Source organism: Podarcis gaigeae (genome assembly GCF_964106915.1).
Source record: "Podarcis gaigeae genome assembly, chromosome: 4".
Lineage (NCBI taxonomy): Eukaryota > Metazoa > Chordata > Lepidosauria > Squamata > Lacertidae > Podarcis > Podarcis gaigeae.
The window spans coordinates 30,931,838-30,957,582 of NC_139677.1; the positions used below are offsets into that span (position 1 = coordinate 30,931,838).

A 25,745-nucleotide genomic window follows, 5' to 3' on the forward strand; every position below is an offset into this window, starting at 1 on the left:
TCAAATGGTCTTTCCCACCACTTAATGAATCCAAATGGCTTCCAGAGAACCCAATCCAGAATGAGAGTCCTACACCTTGCAGTTAGTGGCCTGAATGGACTGGAGAAAATGTACTTTTCCTCTGTAGTTGTACAGAAATACATATTGCACCCTTATATATACAGTGGTATCTTGGTTCTCAAACTTAATCCGTTCTGGAAGTCCGTTCCAAAACCAAAGCATTCCAAAACCAAGGCGCACTTTCCCATAGAAAGTAATGCAAAACAGATTAATTCGTTCCAAACTTTCAAAAACAACCCCTAAAACTGCAATTCAACATGAATTTTACTATCTAGCAAGACCATTGATCCATAAAATGAAAGCAATAAACAATGTACTGCACTCACACAATCAATCAGTAACTGAACTGGGTTCCACGCAGTCACAAAAACAAAATAAAAAAGAGCCACAAAAATTCAAAATAAATAGCAAAAACAGACAGACCTCAGCGTAACACTCAAATCAGAAATGTGGCACTCAAATCGGAAGCATAACACTTAAAACAGAGCACGTTCAGCTTCCGAAGAGAGTTCGCAAAGCGGAACACTTACTACCGAGTTTGCAGTGTTTGGGTTCCAAGTTGTTTGAATATCAAGGAGTTTGAGAACCAAGGTAGCACTGTAAAGGGAGGGGATCTTACATCTAAAATGGGTGAAGATGATGGTGAAGATGGTGAATATGAAAGGATGAATTATGCAACCTTTTTTGTTGTATCTCTCACTCTTCCTTTCCCCCTCTAGCCCTTACTAGTTTTTTTATTGTATTCCTCTTGGTGGAAGGTTGTCTCAGCTCGTTAGTGTGAACTTATTGTGCAGACTCCAAAGATATGTAAATATTACATAATAATGAAAAAGAGATGAGATCACAGTGGCTACTGCTTTAAATAATATATGAGGTAGTGAAGCATTCTTTTCCTTGATTATCTGACTCTGACAGAAGAATTATTCTTACCAACAGCTCTTGGAAGTCTACATCCCATTTTCAAAATATACTTGCAAGACAAATGAAAGGGAGAGAGGAAATGAGGAGAATATAGTACATTTCAGCAGGTTTCTACCACCGTACTGCCACATCTTTCCAGCTAACTGTTCACGTTTTTTAAAAGAACTGTTCACGTTTTTTAAAAGAATTATGAAGATTTCTCTACAACCTGCCATCTTGAATAAGACTATAGGTTGCTATTGTTATTTTATATCCTTTTTAAACTAGCAGTAAGATGTCTTGATGTCTTGATGTCTTGAGTAAAAACATGCTCTAATGTTTGTGAAATCCTAACATGCTGTGTTGAAATCCTAACATTTTAGAACCAGAAGTGAGGTATATATTTTTTAAATTCTTATTATTTATTCAGTTTGTATAATGCCCTTCATCTGAGAATTCATAGCATAAAAATACATAACGTAACGAACAAAACAATACCCTGCAAAATGATGTTTGTTAGATATTTCCAGTATATAGATTTAAATATAACTTAACTGAATTCTGTAGGAACAGTGTGATAGAAATAGCTAACAGCCCACTCCTATGACCCATTGTACTGAGGCAACAGTTCACAGGTGTCTCTTCAAGGTCTCAGCACTGGGCTGTTGTGTTGTAACATTGCTGGGTGAGCCCAGTCTCACCACAAATACGGAAATAGATCTAGAAAGAAACTCACTTGGATGAATCCTAGGTTTCCTCAAGGATCCTAGATCCAAACATGAAAATGCTTTTAAGAGGCATTCCCATGAGAACCAAGAATATTTCTACAAAGAGTCACAAGAGAGCACCATTCAAGGATGACACTTTTCCACTGGCAAATTAGATCTTGCCTATTTAAGCATATGACATGCTGACATGTACCTAATTTTCTGAAGGTATATTATTTAAAATCACAATGTATCCCTAATCTGCAAATGGTGAATTCCATGCTTTTGCTCTCGGGCAGGGAGAATGACGCAAGAGACTTTCAAGATGTTCAGGGAAAACAACAAGCATGGGTCTACGAAGAGGCATTTTTCCAAGTTTCCGAAAGTCAGTACAAGCAGTTATGATGACAAAGATGAATTTCCTATTGTGGAAACCCCCGTGGTGTGAAAAGAGGTGATTCAGAGAGATGAGCACAACATACATTACATGCCTGACAACTCTGACAATGCTGCGATATCTTAATATATTAGTGGGAGAAGCTGCAGTGTTGGCCTGTGGGAGTTATCTTAGAAACTCAGTCAGTAGCTCCGGATCAGGAAAAGGGGAGGTTTGCACTGCGCAGACTTCCCACTGCCTCGCCCATCTCCCTACCAGTGAAGAACACAACCCCACCTGCAGGGAAGCTAACATAGGACCTCCACCACACCTGGTGACTTGCTTCTCGTAGCTACATCACCTCACCACAACCCTCATTTTCAAGGGCCAAGAAGTTGTCCCTTGCTCATTGAGGGAAACAGTGCACTTGAGCAGGTTGCTACTACAATTTTCCCCAGAATTGCCAAGACACACAGGATGATACTGAGATTGCCATTCTCGCCCATGACACATGCTTATCAAGATACGGTTCCACCGTAAGATTCCATCCCTAACACTTTTGTGCCGCCGGAGCACGATTTCTGTTCTCATCCTGAAGCAAAGTTCTTAACCTGAAGCACTATTTCTGGGTTAGCGGAGTCTGTAACCTGAAGCGTATGTAACCTGAGGTACCGCTGTATTGTTAACTGTTTTAGTTGTTTTCATAATTTTATGTTCGAAATTAATCTAGGAAAGCAATAACAAAACAAATGTTCTCTATCTACCTTTAAAGAAATTCATCAGGTTGCCTCTTCTAAAGGCAATGAATCGTTATTAGGTCTCCGGGCGGTTTACAACATAAAAGTTACAATGTTGGAAGTACAAAATACATTATGAAAACAACAGTGGTACCTCGGGTTACATACGCTTCAGGTTACATACTCTTCAGTTTACAGACTCCGCTAACCCAGAAATAGTGCTTCAGGTTAAGAACTTTGCTTCAGGATGAGAACAGAAATCGTGCTCCGGCGGCGCAGCAGCAGCGGGAGGCCCCATTAGCTAAAGTGGTGCTTCAGGTTAAGTACGGTTTCAGGTTAAGTACGGACCTCCGGAATGAATTAAGTACTTAACCCATGGTACCACTGTACTAATGTATACGAACTAATACAGTGGAACCTCGGTTTTCGAACATAATCTGTTCCAGAAGACTGTTTGACTCTTGAAACATTTGAAAATGGGCTGCCTGCAAAGTCAATGGGGAAAAAATGAAAAATGCACCTTGGAAGCCATTTGACTTCCGAGACATGTTTGAAAATGGAAACAATTACTTCCGGGTTTTTGGTGTTCGGGTTCCGAATTGTTCGGCTTCCGAGACGCTTGACAACCAAGGTTCCACTGTAAATACATTCCCCAACAAAAGCCCCTAAACAGTATCCCAGACCACAAATCCAAAATGCATATTAAGATATAATATTTAAAAACAAAGAACATCACCTCCAAAATAAAACAATACCCACCCAAGTTAAAACCCCACCCCTGTTAGAACCATAATTTTAGCACAAAGGGGCCAGCCCACGCCCTCATTCCACCCCCAAAGCGCCACTCCCAAACTGCTATTATTTACTAGTCAAAATAACTATTGAGCTTATTGCTCAACTAAAGTAATCTTGGTTGTCCTGTGAGTTTTAATCTACTAACTGTGCAATCCTATGCATAACTACTCAAAAGTCTATCCCATTAGGTAGAGCGAGGCAGCCACAGAATAAAACAGCAAATTGTTGAGCACCAGCAAAGGTGGAAATTATTTAACTTGCCTTGGGGGGAAAGTCCTCCATTTTGGGTTTTCTGCTTCAGATGCTAATAACTCTTAATCTAAGTAGTCCTCAAACATAGGAATATTTCTTTGGGAGCACAGAAGTCATTTTCCGTTTACATAAGACTTTATGTAACGCTTTAACTGTAATGCTCACCTGTTTGTTCATAAGTATGTAGATGATTGGATTGCATACGGTGCTGCTCTTTGCCAGAATAGATGGTATGACGCTTGCAACCGGGGACACCAAGCCTGGTCTACCGAATGTCGCAAGGAGAGCTATAACTCCATAGGGCATCCAGCAAATCAGGTAACAGATGATGGTCGTGATCACCATGAAGAGGACATGGAATTCTCTTTTACGGGCAGAAGTCTTCCTTATTTTTCCAACCTGTTAAAAATTACAGTCTTATTAGTAAGCAGTCCAAAATATCAATTTAGTCAATTTAAATGGTCAGTGAAGTGTAGGTGGGTTCCCACCAGGCAAGACACAGTGATAACAGCAAGAACAAACCTTTATTGAACAAACAGAACTAAACAACAGGGGCAAAGCAACTGCTTATATACATTTCTGAAGGTCTGGGCCACTCCCACTCCCAACGTGATTGGCTGTCTAAACTTCCAAGCTGCGAATCATGACTCAAGAGTTTAAGGGCCAATGGCAGAGGCCCAAATCCAGAAATGTTCTGTGATTGGATATCATGTATTGAATCAGAACACAGGGGCTCAGACTCCTTAGTCCAGACTCAAGCTCAGGCAAACACAGACCACTGAATACATAACAGTCAGGCCCTTGTTCTTTTGAGCAGGACCAGCCTTATCATTATGCAGAACAAGACAGGTGCCTCAGGCTGGCTTTTCTTGCAATTTATTGGCTGTTAACTGCTCCCAGATACTGGTTTTAAGCACCCCCACTGCCTCACCCCTGAAACAAATCCAAAGTTAAAATAAAATTGGGTGTCACATGGCATCCGCAAAATACCCGGTACACCAGATTGTTTTTAATTAATAAGCTTACAGGGCAAATCTTAAGCATGCCTGCTAGGAAGCTAATCCCATTGAATTAAATGGGGATTACTCCTAAGCAACTATGTGTAGGACTGCAGCATCATTTTCTGTTTTGGAGCACCCTTTGGCATGGATTTGCTTTGAATTGGCTGCTCTTCACCTTGGAAGACTTTAGAATCTGAACAATGGATGGTCAGACTTGGCTCCCAAATAGATCCCCAGGGGACTACTAAATGGTTATGTGTGTGTGTTGATTGCTCAATTTAATTTGAAAGGAAAATAAAATATTCTTTAAAAGTTGTAAATATTGTCCCTCTCTTGGAGTTCTGTAGGTAAATGTCCTTGAAAACAGCTGCTGAAGAACCAATCAATCATCGCGTGTAAATATATTGTACTACTACCTCATACAGCTCCTAATTAGTGTTATATAACTTCTAAGTCGATATTGACAATTGGTAGCAACATTCTAGAGCCTGACAAGTGTGCGCAGTGCTCACAGATCAGTGCCTGAACAACAATCCTGATGTACAGAAATGGACTATCCCTGACCTGAATCATAGAGGTTACTCTTTGGAATGTCTTTAATAAATAAGATGCAATGTCTAAGTAGAGGCACTGCACACTGGCACCTATTTTCTTTTTTTAAAAAAGAACTGGTTCCAACTCAAGCAAGTACCGTATTTTTCGCTCCATAAGACGCACCAGACCATAAGACACACCTAGTTTTTGGAGGAGGAAAACAAGAAAAAAAAAATATTCTGAATCTCAGAAGCCAGAACAGCAAGAGGGATCACTGCGCAGTGAAAGCAGCAATCCCTCCTGTTGTTCTGGCTTCTGGGATAGCTGTGCAGCCTGCATTCGCTCCATAAGATGCACACACATTTCCCCTTACTTTTTAGGAGGGAAAAAGTCAGTCTTATAGAGCAAAAAATACGGTATGTTCATTTGCCCAGTACAATCGATGTTAACATTTCATACTGCAAACAGGAAACTTCCGCCTGAATGCCCACACCCCAAACCATATGTTAATATTTACCTAAAAAAGCTGCCTAACACCTAGGCAGACTCACTGTTCCATCTGTTTCTGTACTGCCTACACCAGGCATGGCCAAACTTGACCCTCCAGATGTTTTGGGACTACAACTCCCATGATCCCTAGCTAACAGGACAAGTGGTCAGGGATGATGGGAATTGTAGTCCCAAAACATCTGGAGGGCCGAGTTTGGACATGCCTGGTCTACACTGACTGCAGCAACTCTCCAGGGTATCAGACAGGGAGTCTCTCTCAGACCTACTGGGAGATGTTGTGGATTGAACTTGAGATGTATAAAGCAACTGTTTCTGCCTATCTGTTCCACCATCTGTGGATTCTGAGAAGGTGAAAGCAGCTACTGGGGAGGGGAGAGGCCAAGACCAGTCACCCTGAATGGGCTCACACTGTTGACTCATAATTATCACAAGGCAAGCACTTTCACATCACACCGGCACTCCTCATGTTGGGCCTTCTGGGGGTGTGTTTACCAGCATCCATCAGAAGACAAAGCATTTTGGAACATCACAGAATCAGCTTACTTACAAAAACTTTTGTCGGTGTGTGACTTTCAGAATTGGCCTGAGCCTTGTTAAGAAAAGCATGAACAAGTGGAGACTGCGACAAAACATTGCAGAATGTACTTTTGTCCAGTGTTCTATCTAGCCATTTCCCCTTTCAGGATATTCTAGTCCCACTTTCCCTCTGTCTCTTGATTATTTGTGCCTTCCTCACCCAAAGAAACTCAGCATTCCATGGCCACTGAGTAATAATAGTCATAATATGTATGTATGTATGTGTGTGTGTGTGTGTGTGTGTGTGTGTGTATCCCACCCATCTTGCTGGGTTTCCCCAGCCACTCTGGGCGGCTTCCAACAAAATATTCAAATACAATAAAACACCAGACATTAAAAATTTCCAATCATCATTGGATTGGGGGGAGGGTTGCCTCATGAAATCTCCCCCAAATATTGTAATACTTCTTTAAACCCTAGTGTTCTGAAAACACTGTAAACGCTATGGTTTTCTGCAAGTTTCCTCCCTCTTGTTTCTGAGCAGCCTTATTTTGGCAGCACATCCATCCGAACTTGGCACCCAAGTCTGTTATATACGTAAGGTTCTTGTATGTGTCTGAGGCACTATAGGGCACTATAGAGTGAGAGGCACAGAGTAAACAAGTCTTCAAACTTGGCCTGAATTCAGTGTTTGAGTGCTCACAGCGAAAGCGGGCAAGTTACAAGCTGCATAGCTGGGCCCCCTTACAAATATAGCCTGCAAAAAGAGTTCATTACAGAGGCACAATTCCCTCTGGGTCCACCCAGAATTCTGCATTTGCCCTGAAGCAAAATAAAAAAAAATCCATTTACCCACAAACCAAAATAGATGCATTTATCCCCAGAGAGACATAAACTATCAGGATGTCCCAGGGTTGGGGATCCTGTCACAATGCATTCATCCAACCAATGCTCAAGAAACAACGAAGTTCCTTCCGGGTCTCCCATCCCAGCAACAACTGGTTGCCAAGTGAGATTATACAAGCTCCTTTAAACAGATGCAATCCTACGGTGCTTCCTTCTGTGTCTGCATTCAGCTACTCCCTCTAAGGAAAAGAGAGGCTTTCTCTGATGCGCCTAAGCATGTGCCTCTAGCAAGACATCCCTAGATTCTTTTTGACAGGTGAAACAACTGCAACAGGTCTCTAAGGGAGATAAAAGTGAGGAACACAAGGAAGCCATCGGGATTCAGCTCAGATAGCCTCTGAGACCTGCAGCGGCAGGTACTATCACAATAGCTTTAGAAAGCGGAGATGAAATATTCCAGGTAAAAACATAGCCAGGATGAGACATCAACCACCAGCTTTCCCCCCATCTCACCGTACAGCAGCTGTTAGACTACAGGTGAAACTCAGAAAATTAGAATATCGTGGGCAAGTTCATTTATCTCAGTAATTCAACTTAAAAGGTGAAACGGGAAAATGAAGTCAGCATCCGCATAAAACTCGTCTGCGGAAGGAAGCATGAAGTGCCCCAAAATCTCCTGGTAGACGGCTGCGTTGACCCTGGACTCAACAACAGTGGACCAACACCATTAAGTCCAGGGTCAACACGGCCGTCTACCAGGAGATTTTGGAGAACTTCATGCTTCCTTCCGCAGACGAGCTTTATGGGAATGCTGACTTCATTTTCCAGCAGGAATTTGGCACCTGCCCACACTGCCAAAAGTACCAAAACCTGGTTCAATGCTCATGGGATTACTGTGCTTGATTGGCCAGCAAACTCGCCTGACCTGAACCCCATAGAGAATCTATGGGGCATTGCCAAGAGACAGATGAGAGACATGAGACTGAGCAATGCAGAAGAGCTGAAGGCTGCTATTGAAGCTTCCTGGTCTTCCATAACACCTCAGCAGTGCAACAGGCTGATAGCATCCATGCCACACCGCATTGAGGCAGTAATTGATGCAAAAGAGGGCCAAACCAAGCACTGACTACATATGCATGCTTCTACTTCTCAGAGGTCCAATACTGGTCTATTTACAATCCTTGTTTTGCTGATTTCATTTAATATTCTAATTTTCTGATATTGTTAATTTGGGGTTTTCATCAGCTGTACGCCATGATAATCACAATTATAACAAATAAAGGCTTGACATATCTTGCTTTGCATGTCATGAGTCTATCTCATATTAGTTTCACCTTTTAAGTTGAATTACTGAAATAAATGAACTTTTCCACGATATTCTAATTTTTCGAGTTTCAACTGTATCTCCAAAAGAGAATATTTCCATTTAAAGGAAATGTGTTTATATTAATAAGCAATTTGTTTGTGGTAACAGGTAAGGATTCCTAAGAGGACACGAAACATTGAGAAGTTAAGGGATCAAGGGCTTTGAGGTGAGGAATCCTCATCTGCATTTAAGCGCAAGTTCCAATATTGCTGCCACTCAAACGTTAGAAAGTTCAAACAAATTTCTTTGCTTACTATTCTGTGGGTAATTTTCCTGTGGAATTATTGCTCTGCCCTGTTTGTTCTTTAAGGAAATTCTTGCTAACAGGTACAAGGAAGTATTATACTGGAAGCATCACCAGATGTTTATGGCTTTGGTCAATGGCATATAGTATACAGACAGAAGTATAAAGCCAGAAGAGATGTCATTTCCTAGTACATGGAACATTAATGTGTTATTTGTGCATTCTACTGTGAAGAGTGGCACCAGACAGAAAGTCCCCTTTCCTTTAGTAACAAACAACCCCTAGAGAAGACAACCTCTCTTTGCATTCAGCCAAATACAGAATACAATAAGAAATGAATTTTCTTATTGTTGTACACATCCAGATTTTTTTTAAGTGCACAGTATACACAAGAGACTTCTAACAGAAGTAAAAAGTGGTTTTTTGAATGAATATGGAATTTTGAAATGGCTAACACCACAATCCTAACCATGCCTACTCATAAGTAAATCCTAATTCTGTTGAATTCAATGGGGCTTACTCCCCGGTAAATGAGGTTGGGAGTGCAGCCTTAATTAACAATTAAAGTCTGTTGTTAAGAATTCTGTGCCACATTCTCACAAGATACTGTGAGTGATTTCCAATTAAGACGTACTGAGTAGCTCCACTGAAATCTGTTCTTTTGGCTATTGCCATATGGAACATAGTGCAAATAGTTGTGTACAAAATACACACATCCGTTATGAAGGTTATACATATGTTTTAATTCTAGTTTTGCCCTTTTTAAAGGCAGTTTAACGAAGTTTATTATTTCCCCTGAAATAAACACCATATGACTTAGCAATAAACAATCCGGAATAATCAGTCTGATTGTAGTAGATCCTAATGTCCTACAATCTTGGCTTTGAAATGTTAGAGCGCTTTGTGAATATTGTAGGTTCCTACTGGGCAGGTATTTAATTCTTGAAGGTATTTAGGTAATAGCTTTTGCTCTGACAGGAATCCTCCAGGAGTTAGCTCCTGAAATCAAATATATCATCTAGCATTACTCATAGCCCTAATTTCTAAATTCTGATGCAAAGGCCAACCCTGCTTACTCATGTACTTAGAACCTGATTAAAATTGGACTCTCGGGGCTTCAAATGAGAAAAACATCACTGAAAGCCAGGAGATGTCTACCACACTGAAGAATAAGTAAAAACTGAAGACTTCTCCAGACAATCAATACATGCATAACCCTTCCAAATTTTGTCCTTTGCATGAGAGTTATCCAAGTTCTAATTCTAAAGCAACATCACAATATCCAGCCAACACCTAACATGTGGTGGAGCCTGAGAAAGAGCAGAGCATAAGCAAAGTTTAACTGCTGTGCATGTTTTTGCAGAAATTATAAAATGCAGGAATAGCTGCCATGGTGCCCCTCCAGACATTGCTTGACTACAGCATCCATCATCCCTCCCCACTGGGTTTGTTGGCTGGAGTTGATGGGAGTTGGAGTTCAACAACATCATAAGTCTCATTAATCAAGGTAGAATAAATTAGGCTGCAATCCTAACCCCGTTTGGTTCCATTGAACTGAAGGACTTACAGTAGACACTGTAGTAATTAGAAGTGCAATCCTAAATAACAAATTAATCACAAATACTGTCAACTCATCAGATCCATGAGGACAATCAAAAGGCACCTGGTTCATTAAAGCTAATCAATCCTGCAGACAACCCTTAATGATGCTGAAGTTGGTTCATCCATTTACAAATTAGGTAAAACCATCTTATTAATGGAGAGCAATGGATAATTACCAGTTCAATTCATTATTCAACCTAAACCATTTTCAGTCAGTTCATCAGTGTCCAAGACAGATAACTCCTATTCATTGATGGAAAGGTTTGATGGTCTGGACTTGGTGAGTTTACCTGTCATAGATGATGCTATTGTTACCCTGTCTGATCAGAGGAACAGCCTAGGTGTTCTCCTGGAGCCAGGTCTTTTCTTCATCTGCACTCAGAACCAAACTGCATGAGTTTACCTTCAAAGCCAGCATATAAATATTTTAAAGAAACAAACAAAATGTTTACCCTGAAGGAGCAGGAGATAAACGATCTGCTTTGGATGCAGATGGAGGCAATCCCTGGAATCTCCAGGGAAGGCTGGGAATATTCTGTGTCTATACCTTGGATACTGTAGTAACTGTCAGTCAACGTAGACAGTACTGAGGTGGATGGACTAAGAGGCTCACCTGATGTAAAACAGCTTCGTAGAATCACAGAATTGTAGAGTTGGAAGGGACAACAAGGGTCATCTTGCCCAAACCCTGCAATGCATTAATCTTTTTGCCCTATGTTCCTAGAAAACAGTTTATGAAGACATGTAGCTCTGCTACTGAGGGAAAGTATCTATGGCCCTGAAAGCTTCCTAGATAGGAGACGATTGCTCTCAAAGGAGGATAGGATAGAACTGTAATAAACAAACAGAGATGCCACTAAGTATAGGGGACTTACTCTCAAGTAAGTGTGCAGAGGATTAGAGCCTTCGAATATGAAATGAGAGAAATCTACCATCTTTGAAATCCTTCAATTCATTTTTTAACGTATGTATATTAGAGGGCATGTATCTGAAACGCAACCTTCCTCAGAGATAGCATATAACGCTTGTGACGCACTTACCTGTTTGACATCATAAAAGAGGCGGGCGTAGCAGTATATCATCACTATTACGGGGATGACTAAGCAGAATATGAAGAGGCAGATGATGTACGACACTGACTCTGGTGTTTCAGAGGTCCATCGGACGGAACAGCTGGTGCCTGCCCGCTCGAGCCCATAGCTGCTCCAGCCAATGAGAGGGGGCACAGTCCAGACCAGAGAATAGAGCCAGGAGCCCCCAACTCCTAACAGAGCCTTTTGGTAGTCGGAGCCACGTTTACTGGTGAGGGTGCTGTAACGTTCGTAAGACAGAATGGCCAGCGAGATCAAAGACACAATGCCTGCAACAAGAAAGAAGTGGGGACAAAAATAATTAAGAGACTCACTTTGTGTTATTTCATATGACGTAAAGACTTAAAGGGTAGAAAGCGAAATGCCATTTTCTGCATGATTAGAATGTCAAGGGGGAATTATTATTATTATTATTAGTTAAATTTGTATACTGCCTTTCATCCATAGATCTCAGGGCGGTTCATAGCATAAAATTACAATATAGAAAACACAAAAATACATAATAAGAACAAAAACAAACCAATAATTCCCCCTCAATAGGAAGAAGCTGGCAAGGCAGACAAGGTCAAGTAACACATTTTATTTTCCATTTTCCCTTCTATAGACACACAAAAAAGGCATGACTGAACTTCAAACTTGACATTTATTACAGTGATGTCTCCCTCCACTGAGAATAATTTTGCAAAATTCACCCCAAGCTGATTAGGGAACTTGACCTCCTGGTCTCCATTGATATTTATGGTTACTTCCTTGTCACCAAAGGACATACAGAAGCTGGAACCAAATAGTATAGTATAGTATAGTATAGTATAGTATAGTATAGTATAGGTCTGCTTTTAAAGCTTTTGGAAATCTCAGAATTATTCAAAGAAAATATTCAAAACTCCTGCCTCTGTCTCAATTGAAATACATTCCCTTTGGTAAAGACAACTGTATCTGAATGCATTTTTTGTAAAGTCATGATGACTGCTTTAAAAAAAAATCCCAAGTTTTCATCAGGACACAGGACAATATCCCTGCCAGCTGGTCCGCCTGTGAGAGTGCTGGCAGGCAAGTGAGAAAGAACCAATGGAAAATGCACTCAGCTTTTCATGGTCATCATTTGCTCACTCATCCCCTGGGGGTTAGGAAGAAAAATGACAGAAGTGGGCAGCTGGCAATCATGAGGTGGTGCCAGGAAGCTTTTGGGAGCAAGAATGAGGGCCTAAGAAAGCAGATGACTATGCTATCCTCTGATGACCATGACGCTGAGTCAACCATTTCAGTGTGACTGATATTCTCAGGAAGATACAGACTACAGAAGATGTGGATCCTATGCCTATATCTTCCTTTCCTGTGGGATGGCTTGTGCTAGTGTGGGAAGTAATCATACAATCCGCCCATCCTAGATGGTTTCCTCCTACAAGTGAGCCAGTGTGGTGTAGTGGTTAAGAGCGGTAGACTCATAATCTGGTGAACCGGGTTCGATTCCCCGCTCCTCCACATGCAGCTGCTGGGTGACCTTGGGCTAGTCACACTTCTCTGAAGTCTCTCAGCCCCACTCACCTCACAGAGTGTTTGTTGTGGGGAGGAAGGGAAAGGAGAATGTTAGCCGCTTTGAGACTCCTTAGGGTAGTGATAAAGCGGGATATCAAATCCAAACTCTTCTTCTTCTCTTCTTCTACAGACATGAGTGGACAGCTTGAGTTCTAGTCTATAGTCTTCAGGTTAGAAGTCTATTTTCTTAATGGCAGAAAAGTATATGAAACATTATCATATTTGTATCTTATTACTGGGTTTCACTTCCATGAGTCATGAAAGGAGGGGGGCTTGTCTAGATGTCATCATTGGGTTCCTCTCCAAGCCTGTGATTCGATATCTGTAAGATGGGGTTTCTGCAAAGAAAAAGGGACTGCCATAGTGGTTAATCTTAGTGTATTTTTGGTGTTTGTTGGAAGCCACCCAGAGTGGCTGGGGAAACCCAGCCAGATGGGCGGGGTACAAATAATAAATTATTATTATTATTATTATTATTATTATTATTATTATTATCCAAACTAAGCCTTGGCCCAAGAACATTCTGACTTAGGCTAGCATCTAGACACTTCAACCTTCTGAAGTTTGGCATATAGATCAGATATGTCTGCAAGTAAACTCAGAAAGTATTTGGCAAGATGGCCTCACCCCCCTTTATCTTATAATGGAAGACTGGGGTCAGCAATGGGAGGTTTCTGGGACAGATCCAGCAAAGGGGTAGCAGCAAGCTGTTCAATTGCCAAAATGGGGCAGAAAAGATGTTTGGGAGGAGCAACAGATGTAGCAATGGGACCTGCAACTTTTCCAGTTTTAGAGAGGGAGAGCTGGGCTCTGAAAGGTGCTGTCCACAATCAGAAGATCCAAGTGATCTATCATTTGCAAGGCTGTCCCCTACAGATTGCAGTGAAGGATCAAATATTTGAATTAAGAAAGCTGTAAGCTACTGTTAAGGTACGTGTTCTGCCCTGTTTCCCCTTCTTTGGCATGGATATATATGCTCCTTTTATTTTTACATGGCAGAGAATTCAAACAGTTCCCCCTTTATGGTGTGTTCCAGCAACAGATATCATGTGGGCTGCCAAGTTCATGCCTTGTCTGTGTCCTGGACACAGGGATAGACTGAAAGATATGGACATGGGGCTCCCATCATAAGAATAAGTACAACTGCATGTGTTGGCACCTAGAGAACAGGGTGAGCCAGCACATTTTTTGGAAGCCACTTCACACATTCAATACCTAGGCATACCAAATGGCCAAAATGGGCTACAAATTTACCAGAAGCTAATTCTTAATCCACTAAATTGAAACAAAGTTTGCTTGCACTGAAATGCATATATAATGACAGCAACATTGGCATTTGCACACAGCTGATGTATACATGGGCAAGTGGGAGAAGTGTTTTTTTTATAACAGGCAGACAAGAAGCATTTGGAAACTAGCAGGGTTTGCTATGGATTATACAAGTGCGTAATTGTAGTGTTGTCTGCAAATCAATAAAGGCTGTTGTTTATTGACCTGGAAATCGTTTAATGATGCCCCAATTACAAAGGCATTGCCACCTCTACATAAGATTTGTCCCCTTTGATGTTTAGGAAAATACCAATGTAAACAACCAAGACACGTCCACTTAGTTAACTTCGGGGCGGGGAGGAGAGAAAAAGAAAAAATGCTTATCAAAAGAAAAAGTATTTCTCTAGGTATGCCAACAAATTTAGAGGATTGTGCTTACAGAGAAAAAAAAGAATGTGACTTTGATTCAATAGTGACTACTTCCAAGTGATGGAGACAGATCTTGATATTTTCAAGAATATTCTCAAAAATGGAAGAACCACCACTAAATGTTTCTGCGTCCCAGCAGTCCTCAGGACAATCCCAGGTGCAACAATACACCTAGAAGAGAGGCTTGTCTAATATTATTATTATTATTATTATTATTATTATTACCACCATCTCAGTGCAGTAACTAAATCCAGACTCTATGAGGATGGAGAAACTGTAACCCTCTGGGTGTTGTTAAGAGTCCAGCTCCCACCGGCTCCAGTCAACATAGGCAATGGCCAAGGGAGACAATTGCAAAGCAAGAATCTTCCTTTGATGGGCAATGCTTGATGACATATGATGTGCACTCTTTATAAAGACATTCCTCAAGTCATCACCCGTCTTATTGTCCATTCCGGGTCATCCAGCCACTGCCACAGTGTCCTTTCTCTTGACAGATCAAGATGAGCAGGTGACAGCAAAGGCTGCAAGCTGGGGCAATTAGAATAAGATTCCCTGTTGATTGTTGACTGTTGATTCAAAACCCTAAAATGTACAGTCATACCTCATGTTACCTCCGCTTCACGTTACTTTCTTTCAGGTTACATCATGTGGTGACCAGAAAGGGTTACTTCTGGGTTTCGCCGCTCGCACATGCGCATAAGTGCAAAATGACGTCATGCGCAGAAGCACCGCTGTGGGTTGCATTCTTTTCATGTTGCGAACAAGCCTCCAGAATGTATCCCGTTTGCAACCAGCGGTACCACTGTATTTTATATAATTCACTTTTATCATTTTATATAATTGACTTTTTCTTTCTATTCTTTGTATATCGTATTGTTGTCTTATCGCTATTGCCGATGGCCGACGCAAATAAAGATTCATTCATTCATATGATGTGCTTGACAGGGGCCCACAGCCGTGCACCTATTAAAGTTTGCCACAGAAGGACTCTCCATGTGGGGATCTGGTGCTCCAGTCGAAAGTGGTTCACCACCTCTGGCCTTGGGGTACACTACAGAGTATGTGACTGTTTGCTCCCCTTCAGTTTAACTTCCAGCCCTGACAGCTAAGGGCTTTGTCTACACTGCACTGCTGTTTCCTAAACAGCACGAGGAATCCATATCGGAGCAGATGGGAGAGATGCTACATTAGCACATTAGCAAGTAAAACCATCACAGCCAACCAACACCCCCAACTCCATGGACTCCACACACACACACACACACACACACACACACACACACACTCGTGGTAATTATGCTTTGCAAAGTTGCCCCGGGTCATTTGACCATTTTTTAATAGTTCTCTTTTCTCCTACAAAAACCATGCAATGCTTGCCTTTAAAGTTTAAGATGACATATGACTTTTCATTGCTGTACTTGCTCTTGTCAGACTGACTGTACAAGAGGGGGAAACCCTCAGCACTACCCATATATAAGACGAGCCCCAATTTTAAACTTAATTTTTTGGTTAAAAAAACCTTGACTTATACACAGAAAAATACGGTAATACTCATGGATGTGCCTTATATTTAGAAGGTCACAGATTCCTTTCCTGACTTTCCCCATTAAATGCTTGAGCACAAACATTTTTATAGGATAAAGGGGGCAAAATTCACACACACCCCAATGGCAAGAAAGGGGACATGACTATAAAACCAGCATATGTCTCTCATAAAGATATACGCTAAGTTCTAATCGCTTATTGTGTTTTTCATTTATTCCGGTTAGTCCCTCCCCTTTTGTCCTTTTTTAAAATTCCTGAATTACTTCTGCATTCTTGATAGGACTCTGATAAAGTACTTGGATCTTTATTTTAAAACTAAGGCAAATTTAGGCTTTAAGGTGACAACACACTAAAATGGCAGATTGATTTCACCAAAATCAAGGTTACCTACTTTTAAAGGAACATATATCTGGAGCTGAAAGGGATAGGAATAAGGCTCTTCATCAACTCCAGTTATGAAAGTGTTATTAATCACAATGCCTGGTTAAATAGGCCAGATCCAAAGACTCTAACATTAAAACTATCCAACTGAAGGTCAAAGCCCTGGTTACAGCTAAAGAGCGTGTTTGTCCTTGAAACTTATTTATCTAGAATTAATTTTGCGATCATTCAATTAGTAATTATGGTCTTCATGTTCTTACAAATTTCCTTAATAACTACAGAAGGCCTGCTACTTGTTAAAAGTTGAGATTTGCTTTACAAACATTAATTTTAACAGATTTCTTATCCAAAGGAGGTTCTGCAGAATATAAATGCAAACATCCAAGTAGATTCTTTTCAATTATTCTGCACAGAACCAACACTGCCTAGGTTTGGATCCAGTTTCCGTTTATTAAAACCCCCTCTAAAAATAGCCAAGCAACTTCTCTTTAGTTATGCCCCCTTTTATTTATCATGGGATGCTATGTTCTTCTGTACCATTTTAAGGGTTCTTCATTTATATAAGGCCAAACACACTAAAACTAAGATACAATTTTTTTAAAGGTTCAGCCGTCCAGAAATGCTATCATGAATGCTGACTCAAGGCTATTTAGGACTACGTATTTCACAGGGACACAAATTATAGATTTCAGCCAACAGTGACATTTCCCAATGTTATCTGGATAATAAATAAATAAATAAATAAATAAATAAATAAATAAATAACAAGGGGGGGAAACTATTTCGGTTTTACAATTCAGGTCAATATTGAAGGCTGAGAATTATTGTCTTATTTCTTTTTGACATTAATGAATACAGTACAAGGCTTTGTGGATCTCTCCAGAACCTGCTGTTGTTGCCACTTAATTCCGCCACGGTGCAGGGGTAAGGGCAGAGTTGTGGAGGCAGTGCGGCAGCAGGGCAATGGCAGGGCAGCACTTCCCGTTCCACCTCAAGCAGCAAAGTGGAACGTGACACCCCTGATTAAAGGGACCATCCACAGCTTCAAATAACTGTTACGGCAGCCACACCTTCTCGGGCTACATAAGATTTGTGTAACCCAAGTACAAAGTACCAGAGCCGCCTTCTTCTTCTTCTTTGCTGCCCATAGCAGCCATTTTGTTCTAGAATGAATGACACTTATATCAATACAGTCGTACCTTGGATCCCAAACACCTTGCAATTCAAACGTTTTGGCTCCCGAGCACCGCAAACCCAGAAGTGAGCATTCCGGTTTGCGAACGTTCTTTGGAACCCGAATATCCAACGCGGCTTCCGTTTGACTTCCAAAGTACCACTGTATAAGAATACTGGCATCTCCTTTTCTTTTCTTTTATAACCAAAGAAAAAGTACTGCTTGTAGGCCACACAGAAAGCAGGAGAGTGTGATCAAGCAACCTAGCAGGAGGACAGGAAAAAGGGCTCCCGTTCATTTGGTCTTTTTTTTTGTTTTGTTATGTAAGTGGTAGGTGGGAGTGACATACAAAGCAGCTGGGCATGAATCCACATACAGCTTTGCAACTGAGGTTGCAATCCACATTTACTAAGAGAGAGAAAAGCCCCACTGAAAGCCGAGGAACTTTGCTTCCAAGTGAAGATACTGTTATAGATCTGTGAGTTCTAAATGCTTGGGCTTCATAGGATTTAATCAGAACTGGGAAATAGCCAGACCCAAGTGTGTGCTGGGGGTAGTTAAGAGGTGTGGACCTGCTGATAAGCCTCTGTCATTTGCACATGTAAAAGCAGCAATGCAGGGTTTCAGACAGGAGTGTTTCCAAACCCTACCTAGACTGTAGAATGTACCTGAACACTTCTACATGCAAATAACATGACCTGCCACTATGCTACTGTCCTTCACCCCTGTACTTATGCGACAGGAATGTTAAAAACAGCATGCAGGGAGAGGGCAAGTATGGAAGCCATAGGAATAGAACCTATCTATATACTATGCAACAACAGTCCTATTTCTGTTTGCTGAAAAGTAAGCCTCATTCATTTCAATGGGGTTTAACCCTCCTAGGTAAATGGACATCATATCACAGCTCAAGGTAGCAGGGGAGGAGTTAAACCTCACTAGTAGCAACTGCTTCTTTCACAGATCTCTCTCCTCTCTCACAATAATTTATGCCCGCAAAGAAAACAAACACCCTTTAACATTCAGTATGAACCACACTTTCATTCATCTGACAGGGATGATATAGTTTGTTCAAGATGAAGAATACCAGGCAGAAGAATGCCAGGTAATTTGGAATTACGTGGCTGAGAATTTTCTCAAATTACATTCTTCCTCTTGAAGCTGAATTGACAAGTATGTCATGCTTTGATCTACAAAGAGAGGTGTGTTGAGTGTCTTTCCTAGCATCAGTGGAAGTAGGCAGAAATGAGGAACCAGGTATAAAATGCCTACATTTCTAAATAGCAAGTACAAATTAGTACAGACCAAATTGCAAGAGGTTATTGTTTGATGGCAGCGGATTAAAGAAAGTCTAATGGGCATGTGCTCCAAGAGGTCGACTTTAGATTACACATTAAGACAGGATGGCCTTCCCATTGTAGCTGGATTGCAGCCCTCATCATCCCTGGTCATCAGCCATGCTGACAAGGGCTAGTGGGAGCTAGGGTCCAGCAACATCTGAGGGGGCCACCAGGTCACAACCATTGTTGTAAGAGGAGGGATACCAAGAATGGAAGAGAGGCAATTCAACATTCTTCATTTTCTTTGTTCATTCATGAGTTATATGTGCAAAGCGGGTGGGAACCCGATACATACTCTTCAGTAACTTCTATAAAAGAACTTAACCACCCTGTTCACACATTTTACAGGACATCTCTGACCCGGTGGATTCTGCTTCCAACCAAAGTCAGATGAGGTGAATCTTTTGTGTTTTATTAACTGCTTTATTGTGCAAGGGCACTGGGCCAGAAGGTTGACCGGAAAACCTGCCTCCTAACCAATGAAGCAAGCATCTGTCTCCATAGCAGTCTTCCCTTTTGGTGTGAAAAGGACTGTTAATCTAATGGAAGATTATGAAAGCAGCCGTGACTAGCAGGACAAAATCAGTTCATAAGTCAGAGGGGAACCCATAATTTCTTCTGAATAGGCTCCTTGCCACTTCCTGAACAGCAGGGGAGGGAGACTTTACTAAGGATCTATTATCTTGCTGTTCTAACCATAGCTGTTGCTGTACCTGTACAAAGGCAGTCAGTTATGCTGCTATTATAGATTGATCTTAGCAATAAAGCTGTTGCTGTTGGGGAGATTGTTGTTGGAATAACGCATGAGGGGACTATGCAGGGTAGACCATCCTGCATGTGCCAACATGCAAAACTGCCAGTCCCCCAGTACTGATGGATACCATGTGTCTACTGATATATGCACATAAAGGTCCTCCATGGGAGGATGATCCTGGCCCTGTCTTACAAACTTTTATCAGTATGCAGACAGAGCCCTTTCACAGAATATCGGCATGTGTGTAGCAAAAATCTATGTGCATGATGTGCAGATGTTGGAGGTAGCCAATGCACTCTTGTAGCCCATGCAATCTTATTACTACCCCACAGCCATGTTCTTTCAAAGTGTGGATCTTCCTTCTGTGGCTGCTAAACTGTGGAGAAACCATTGCTTCACCACATGATAGGTGCATGATAATCAGTGAGAGAAAAACCATCCTGCCATTGGCTAATTGCAACCAGACACCTGCTTCATTGGTTCAACAGTCACCAAGTCGACATATTTCAGGACGAAACAAAATTGTGTGTGTTTATTTACCAATGGCAAGCAGTAAGCAGAATGCAAGCACTTATATCTTCACGTGTCCATGAAACCTTCCTTGCAACCCCAGCAGCACCAAAAAAAAGCAAAACTATCTGAAACCCCAGAATGGGAATAATCTTTCCCCAGCCCACTATGGAACACATAATTCAACCCAAAGATTATGCTCAGGACAATTATGCCCAATAAAGATGTGTGATTCAGAGCTTGGAATAAAAATGTGGAATGAGCTACAAACATCTAAGCAGCCTAGGAGAGAATAATGGTTTGTATTCATCTAAGTTTTACTACTGAAATTAATGAACATGACTGAATCGGGTCCATTCATTTCAATGAGTCTGTTCTGAGTAATTCTTGGTTGAATACCACCCAGGATTTATTTACGAATCATCTTCTTGTAGAAATGGGTTCATAGCTGCCAACTTTTCCCTTTTCTTGCAAGGAATCCTATTCAGAATAAGGGAATTTCCCTTAAAAAAAGGGAAACGTTGACAGCTATGAATGGGTTACCAAAGCAGTGAAACGTAAGCTTCCAAACTCTTACCGAAACAGGAATTGACAAAGCCGTACCACCGGCAGCCATGCTCCCCTCCAATCCACTTGCCATAGATGTTGGATACGAAACTGAATGTGGTACCCGAGATGCACACCAACATATCGCTGGCACTGATGTTCAGCAGCAGCATGTTCACAGGGTTGCGCAGGGTTTTGAACTTGCAGAAGAGAATGAGGACGATCAAGTTATTCAAGAAGCCGAAAAGCAATATGAACCCAAGAAAAACTGCCACAATGGTGTGACCTGTTCTAGAGAGGCCAGTTCTTGGCTCATCTGTAGACGTGCTGAGGTTGACTGTCAAGTTGGCATTAATTTCTGACATCATAGTAAGTGGGATAATATTGAAGAACCTTATTTCCAGATCTACCAGCTTCTGAAGGCCACCATCTTTCCATTACCAGGTTTGGGGGCTTTATTTAGTCTGTCAATCTAATGTAGATGTTGCATTGCTCACTTAGAAACACACTACACTGTTCCTCTCTGCCCCAACCTATTATCTGTGCAGAAGAGAAGATATGAATCATTTCAACATGTCCATGATAGCCCAAGGATAATACTTTTTTCAGAACTGCAGAGCTGTGGTTATGCCTTTTCTTCATCCCAGCTCCATAATATATTTTCATAACGCTCTACTAAGAAGCTTCTCTCACGCTACTTCTGGCAACCTGTATACAAAAAGAGGAAAACATGTAAGTGTTGCAATCAAGGCAATAATTTTAAAGAAGGACATTACATAATGTACTGTCATTACATAATTTACGTAATTTCCCCATGTTATTACTCTTTCACCCCTTTTCCTGGATGTTAGTTTGAGGGTTACTAGGATTCTACAGCAGTGGTTTATTAGGGCATAAGGTAAAGGTAAAGGGACCCCTGACCATTAGGTCCAGTCATGACCGACTCTGGGGTTGCGGTGCTCATCTCACTTTATTGGCCGAGGGAGCCAGCGTACAGCTTCCGGGTCATGTGGCCAGCATGACTAAGCCGCTTCTGGTGAACCAGAGCTGCGCACAGAAACGCTGTTTACCTTCCCCTCGGAGCGGTACCTATTTATCTACTTGCACTCTGATGTGCTTTCGAACTGCTAGGTTGGCAGGAGCAGGGACCGAGCCACGGGAGCTCACCCCGTCACGGGGATTCGAACTGCCAACCTTCTGATCGGCAAGCCCTGGGCTCTGTGGTTTAACCCACAGCACCACCCGGGTCCCTTTTATTAGGGCATAGTCACACACAAACACAGTACAGTTGTATCTTGGAAGACGAAAAGAGCCTGTTTGACTTCCAAAATGTTCAAAAACCAAATCACGGCTTCTTCCTGCAGCCAATCAGAAGCCTCAGAAGCCCTGTCGGACGTTTGGCTTCCAAAATAATGTTCACAAACCGGAACAACCACTTCCGGGTTTGTGGCATTCGGGAGCCAAAACATCCGAGTACCAAGGCATTCGGGATCCAAGGTACGACTGTACTACAATGAGTTTTTGCTATGCCTCTAAATACAAATGAGGAAGCAATGGCTCTCTACATGTCATTAGACTCCAACTCATGAATGGCCAACCTGTGGGGCAGTACCACTTTCCAAATGCTGGTATTCTTGCCAATTACCCGGACAACGCAGGAGCAGGGCAGGCTGGCAGCTAGGTCAGGGCTGGAGTGAGTTAGTAACACTTAGTTTCCATTGCGATCAATAGGAAATGTTCATCACAGCTAGCTTTTCAAATCCCACAAATATCAGTGAGACTGAAGTGGAACAAACTTGCTTCAAGTCCAATCTCTTCAGTTCTTTGATTAAATTGTAATTGCTTAGTAGTCAACACAGAGAGTGGAAACAAAAGCAATTTGTAAAACAATAACATCAAGAATATATAATTAACAACTCCCACTCTGGTTCTAAATAAATCATCTTGTTCTTAAGTAACACTGAGAGTTCAGTGTGTGTTTTTTGGTACTACTTAAGAAGAGATTATTGAAGAGAATGGAGTAAAATGTTTGACATTTTATAAATGAGTGCTTCTAAGGCAAGGTTTTGCCTCCTGTTCCTCTCTCATAGCACATTTTTCATTTCATGTACACAACGTATTACAATAAAATGGAAATGGAACATTAAAGCAGGTTGTGCTGAAGGCAGCATAGGCTTAGGAGAGCATTCTTACAAACTGCACTTTCTGAGAAGTTTGCTTAGATGGTGTTACTATTTTCCTAGTGCTTTGCAGTATATTTAGTAGTGCATAGCTGCTATCTCCATTTAGGAAATGCCATGAATTCTCCCCCACCCCCTGTCAATTAGGAAACACCAGCACAATAGTGGGGTGCACAAAGCATTCATGGTTGCTGCACAGTAGTATGTGAAACCCTTAGCTGGCTTACACCGTATGGTTCTCTGCCTCTGCTCTAACCTGTCAAACAAGGCAAGGTTTCCACAATCAAAATGGACTAGTATAGAATTCTGCAAAACTAAAACTGAACATTGCTTTTAAAAATAATGTCTTCTGGCCATTTAAGAAAAGAGGGGCTCTGCTTCTATGTAATGAATACTGAACACACTACTAAAATTAAATGGTGTGTCATCAATGAAATATGTAACATCTGTATCTTAAGTAGTGTTGCATCTGGAACAATACGAGAAAAAGCCATTACCTATGACAGGCTTCCTCCAACTCGGCCCTCCAGATGTTTTTTGGCCTACAACTCCCATGATCCCTAGCTAACAGGACCAGTGGTGAGGGATGATGGGAACTGTAGTCTCAAAACATCTGGAGGGCCGAGTTGGAGGAAGCCTGACCTATGACCTGTGTCTACACTAGAGTCTTACTGCATAAATAGGTCTCTATGTCTGTTGTTGTCCCCTCTCCTCAATTAGGAGGTCCCCATCCACCATAAGTTCCCAAAACCCAAAACCTCATGCGGGCATGCATGCAGGTACAGTGGTACCTAGGGTTACCTACGCTTCAGGTTACATACGCTTCAGGTTACAGACTCCACTAACCCAGAAATAGTACCTCAGGTTAAGAACTTTGTTTCAGGATGAGAACAGAAATTGTGCTCCGGCGGCGCAATGGCAGTGGGAGGCCCCATTAGCTAAAGTGGTGCTTCAGGTTAAGAACAGTTTCAGGTTAAGAACGGACCTCCGGAACGAATTAAGTACTTAACCTGAGGTACCACTGTATTTGTGGATTTTGTTTTATAAAAGATGCATTTCTGAAATCCAAGGTTTTTTAATATACCTGGTTTGCAGTAAAAAAAAAAATTAAAACAATGTGCATGTGTGACACTCGAAGCCAGGAAACCTTAGGTCCACTGTGGGTATGTGTGCACATCTTATTTTTATTTTACTGCACAAAATAGCAGTATTTTTTAAAAAATGTGCACCACTCCTAGCTAGGTAAGGATTTGAAGCTACTCACATGAAAAGCTGCCACTTCCTTTTTTTCTTCCCCCTTTTTCAATTTCTGCCTCCTATACCTCCAATGACAAGTTTTATTTTATTTTTATTACAGCTGTTTCACGCAAGAGAGCTGTTTTAAAAATAAAAACACCAGAACTTGCCTTCAGCAATAACCAGTGGAAAAAGGCAGGCTGCATATTCTTCCTATAGGTTGATGGAAACAAAATAGAAGTTGGGGAGGCAGGTTGATAGAAGGAACCTAGCGATAGGTCACCACCCATGTAAAAATAAATAAATGACCCAGCGATACAATGTGTTCCACTGCATCCATAGTCAGGTGGTAACATGACATTTTACATTGGATTTTCTTCCCTTATTGGATTATCTGTAGCTCAAGAAACCCCAAATTTATCAGGGAGAAAGTGTAGCCTACCACTCGGATAAGGACACTGTGCGGATGCCACAAAAGCAATAGAGAGAGACACAAGCAGCTTAAAATCTGTCAAGCTTCAGTGTGGGCAAAGCCCTTAGAATCAAGATATGCTAACTCCACACACACATTTCAGCAAATTTCACCTATCAATCATATTCTATCCCATTTCAGTTAAACATATTTATTTATACTGAGTTATCCAGCAGTAATTAAAATGCAAATTTTAGGGTGCAAGTTAAGCATTTTAATTTCAAAATGGTTCTCTGGACATTTCCATGAATGCATGAAAAAAAGGGTTTGCTAAATTTAGTAAAGGGGTTTCCTAAACCTGCAAGAGAGTAACAATTTTGAAAGTGTGCCTGGGAAGGAATGTTGTTTTGGTTGCACCTGTCCAATTTAAAAAGGGAAATGATTAACAAGATCTGAACAGAATTTCCAGGTGTTGTAAGTTTCCAAATCCTGGCTATGTCCTGTATACTGCAAACTTTAACAACAGGAAAACAGGTTAAATCTGAACACCTAAATATTCCAGGTCGAAGAGGGGTGACATCTGGCAAGTTAAGAACAGCACAGAATGCAAATCGCAAAGTGAAGTAAGCAAATTAAGCTCAAATGAACAAAAACGATGAAAGAAAAAATATTTATGACTTAGGGTGACCTCTGGCATAACATTTTTGTTTATATCGGGGGCTCTTCTCCAAGTTAATTGTCTTTCTTAAAAGAAATGTTTAGCCTTAAGCTCCTTACACGCATGTGCATATAAATGGAGCAAGTCTGAATTTATAGCAAATCTGTTCCTTGAGATTCACAAGTGAGGTAAAGACCTAACTACACGATTGTGTTTAACAAATCCCTGATAGCCA

The 25,745-nt window shown here is 41.3% G+C and overlaps 2 protein-coding genes across 13 annotated transcripts in view; one reads left to right on the forward strand and one right to left on the reverse strand.

Annotated features, from left to right (window-relative positions):
- The window catches only part of ST6GAL2 (ST6 beta-galactoside alpha-2,6-sialyltransferase 2), an 82,333-nt gene extending 80,198 nt beyond the window's left edge, over positions 1 to 2,135 (forward strand). For 6 of the 12 annotated variants that reach the window (XM_083735577.1, XM_083735564.1, XM_083735573.1 and 3 more), the window contains one exon: positions 1,967 to 2,135. In XM_083735577.1, coding sequence (XP_083591703.1) covers positions 1,967 to 2,072 — 106 coding nt within the window. In that variant the 3' untranslated portion in view covers positions 2,073 to 2,135. The remainder of the gene's footprint in view (positions 1 to 1,966) is intronic. The other 6 variants (XM_083735571.1, XM_083735572.1, XM_083735569.1 and 3 more) reach the window with 1 other exon arrangement.
- LOC310843098 (parapinopsin-like) overlaps positions 1 to 25,745 on the reverse strand; it is a 46,789-nt gene that overhangs the window by 17,262 nt on the left and 3,782 nt on the right. Inside the window, exons 2-4 of the mRNA XM_083735646.1 lie at positions 21,056 to 21,732; positions 11,487 to 11,806; positions 3,993 to 4,226 (exon numbers count right to left, since the gene is read on the reverse strand). Coding sequence (XP_083591772.1) covers positions 3,993 to 4,226; positions 11,487 to 11,806; positions 21,056 to 21,392 — 891 coding nt within the window. The 5' untranslated portion in view covers positions 21,393 to 21,732. The remainder of the gene's footprint in view (positions 1 to 3,992; positions 4,227 to 11,486; positions 11,807 to 21,055; positions 21,733 to 25,745) is intronic.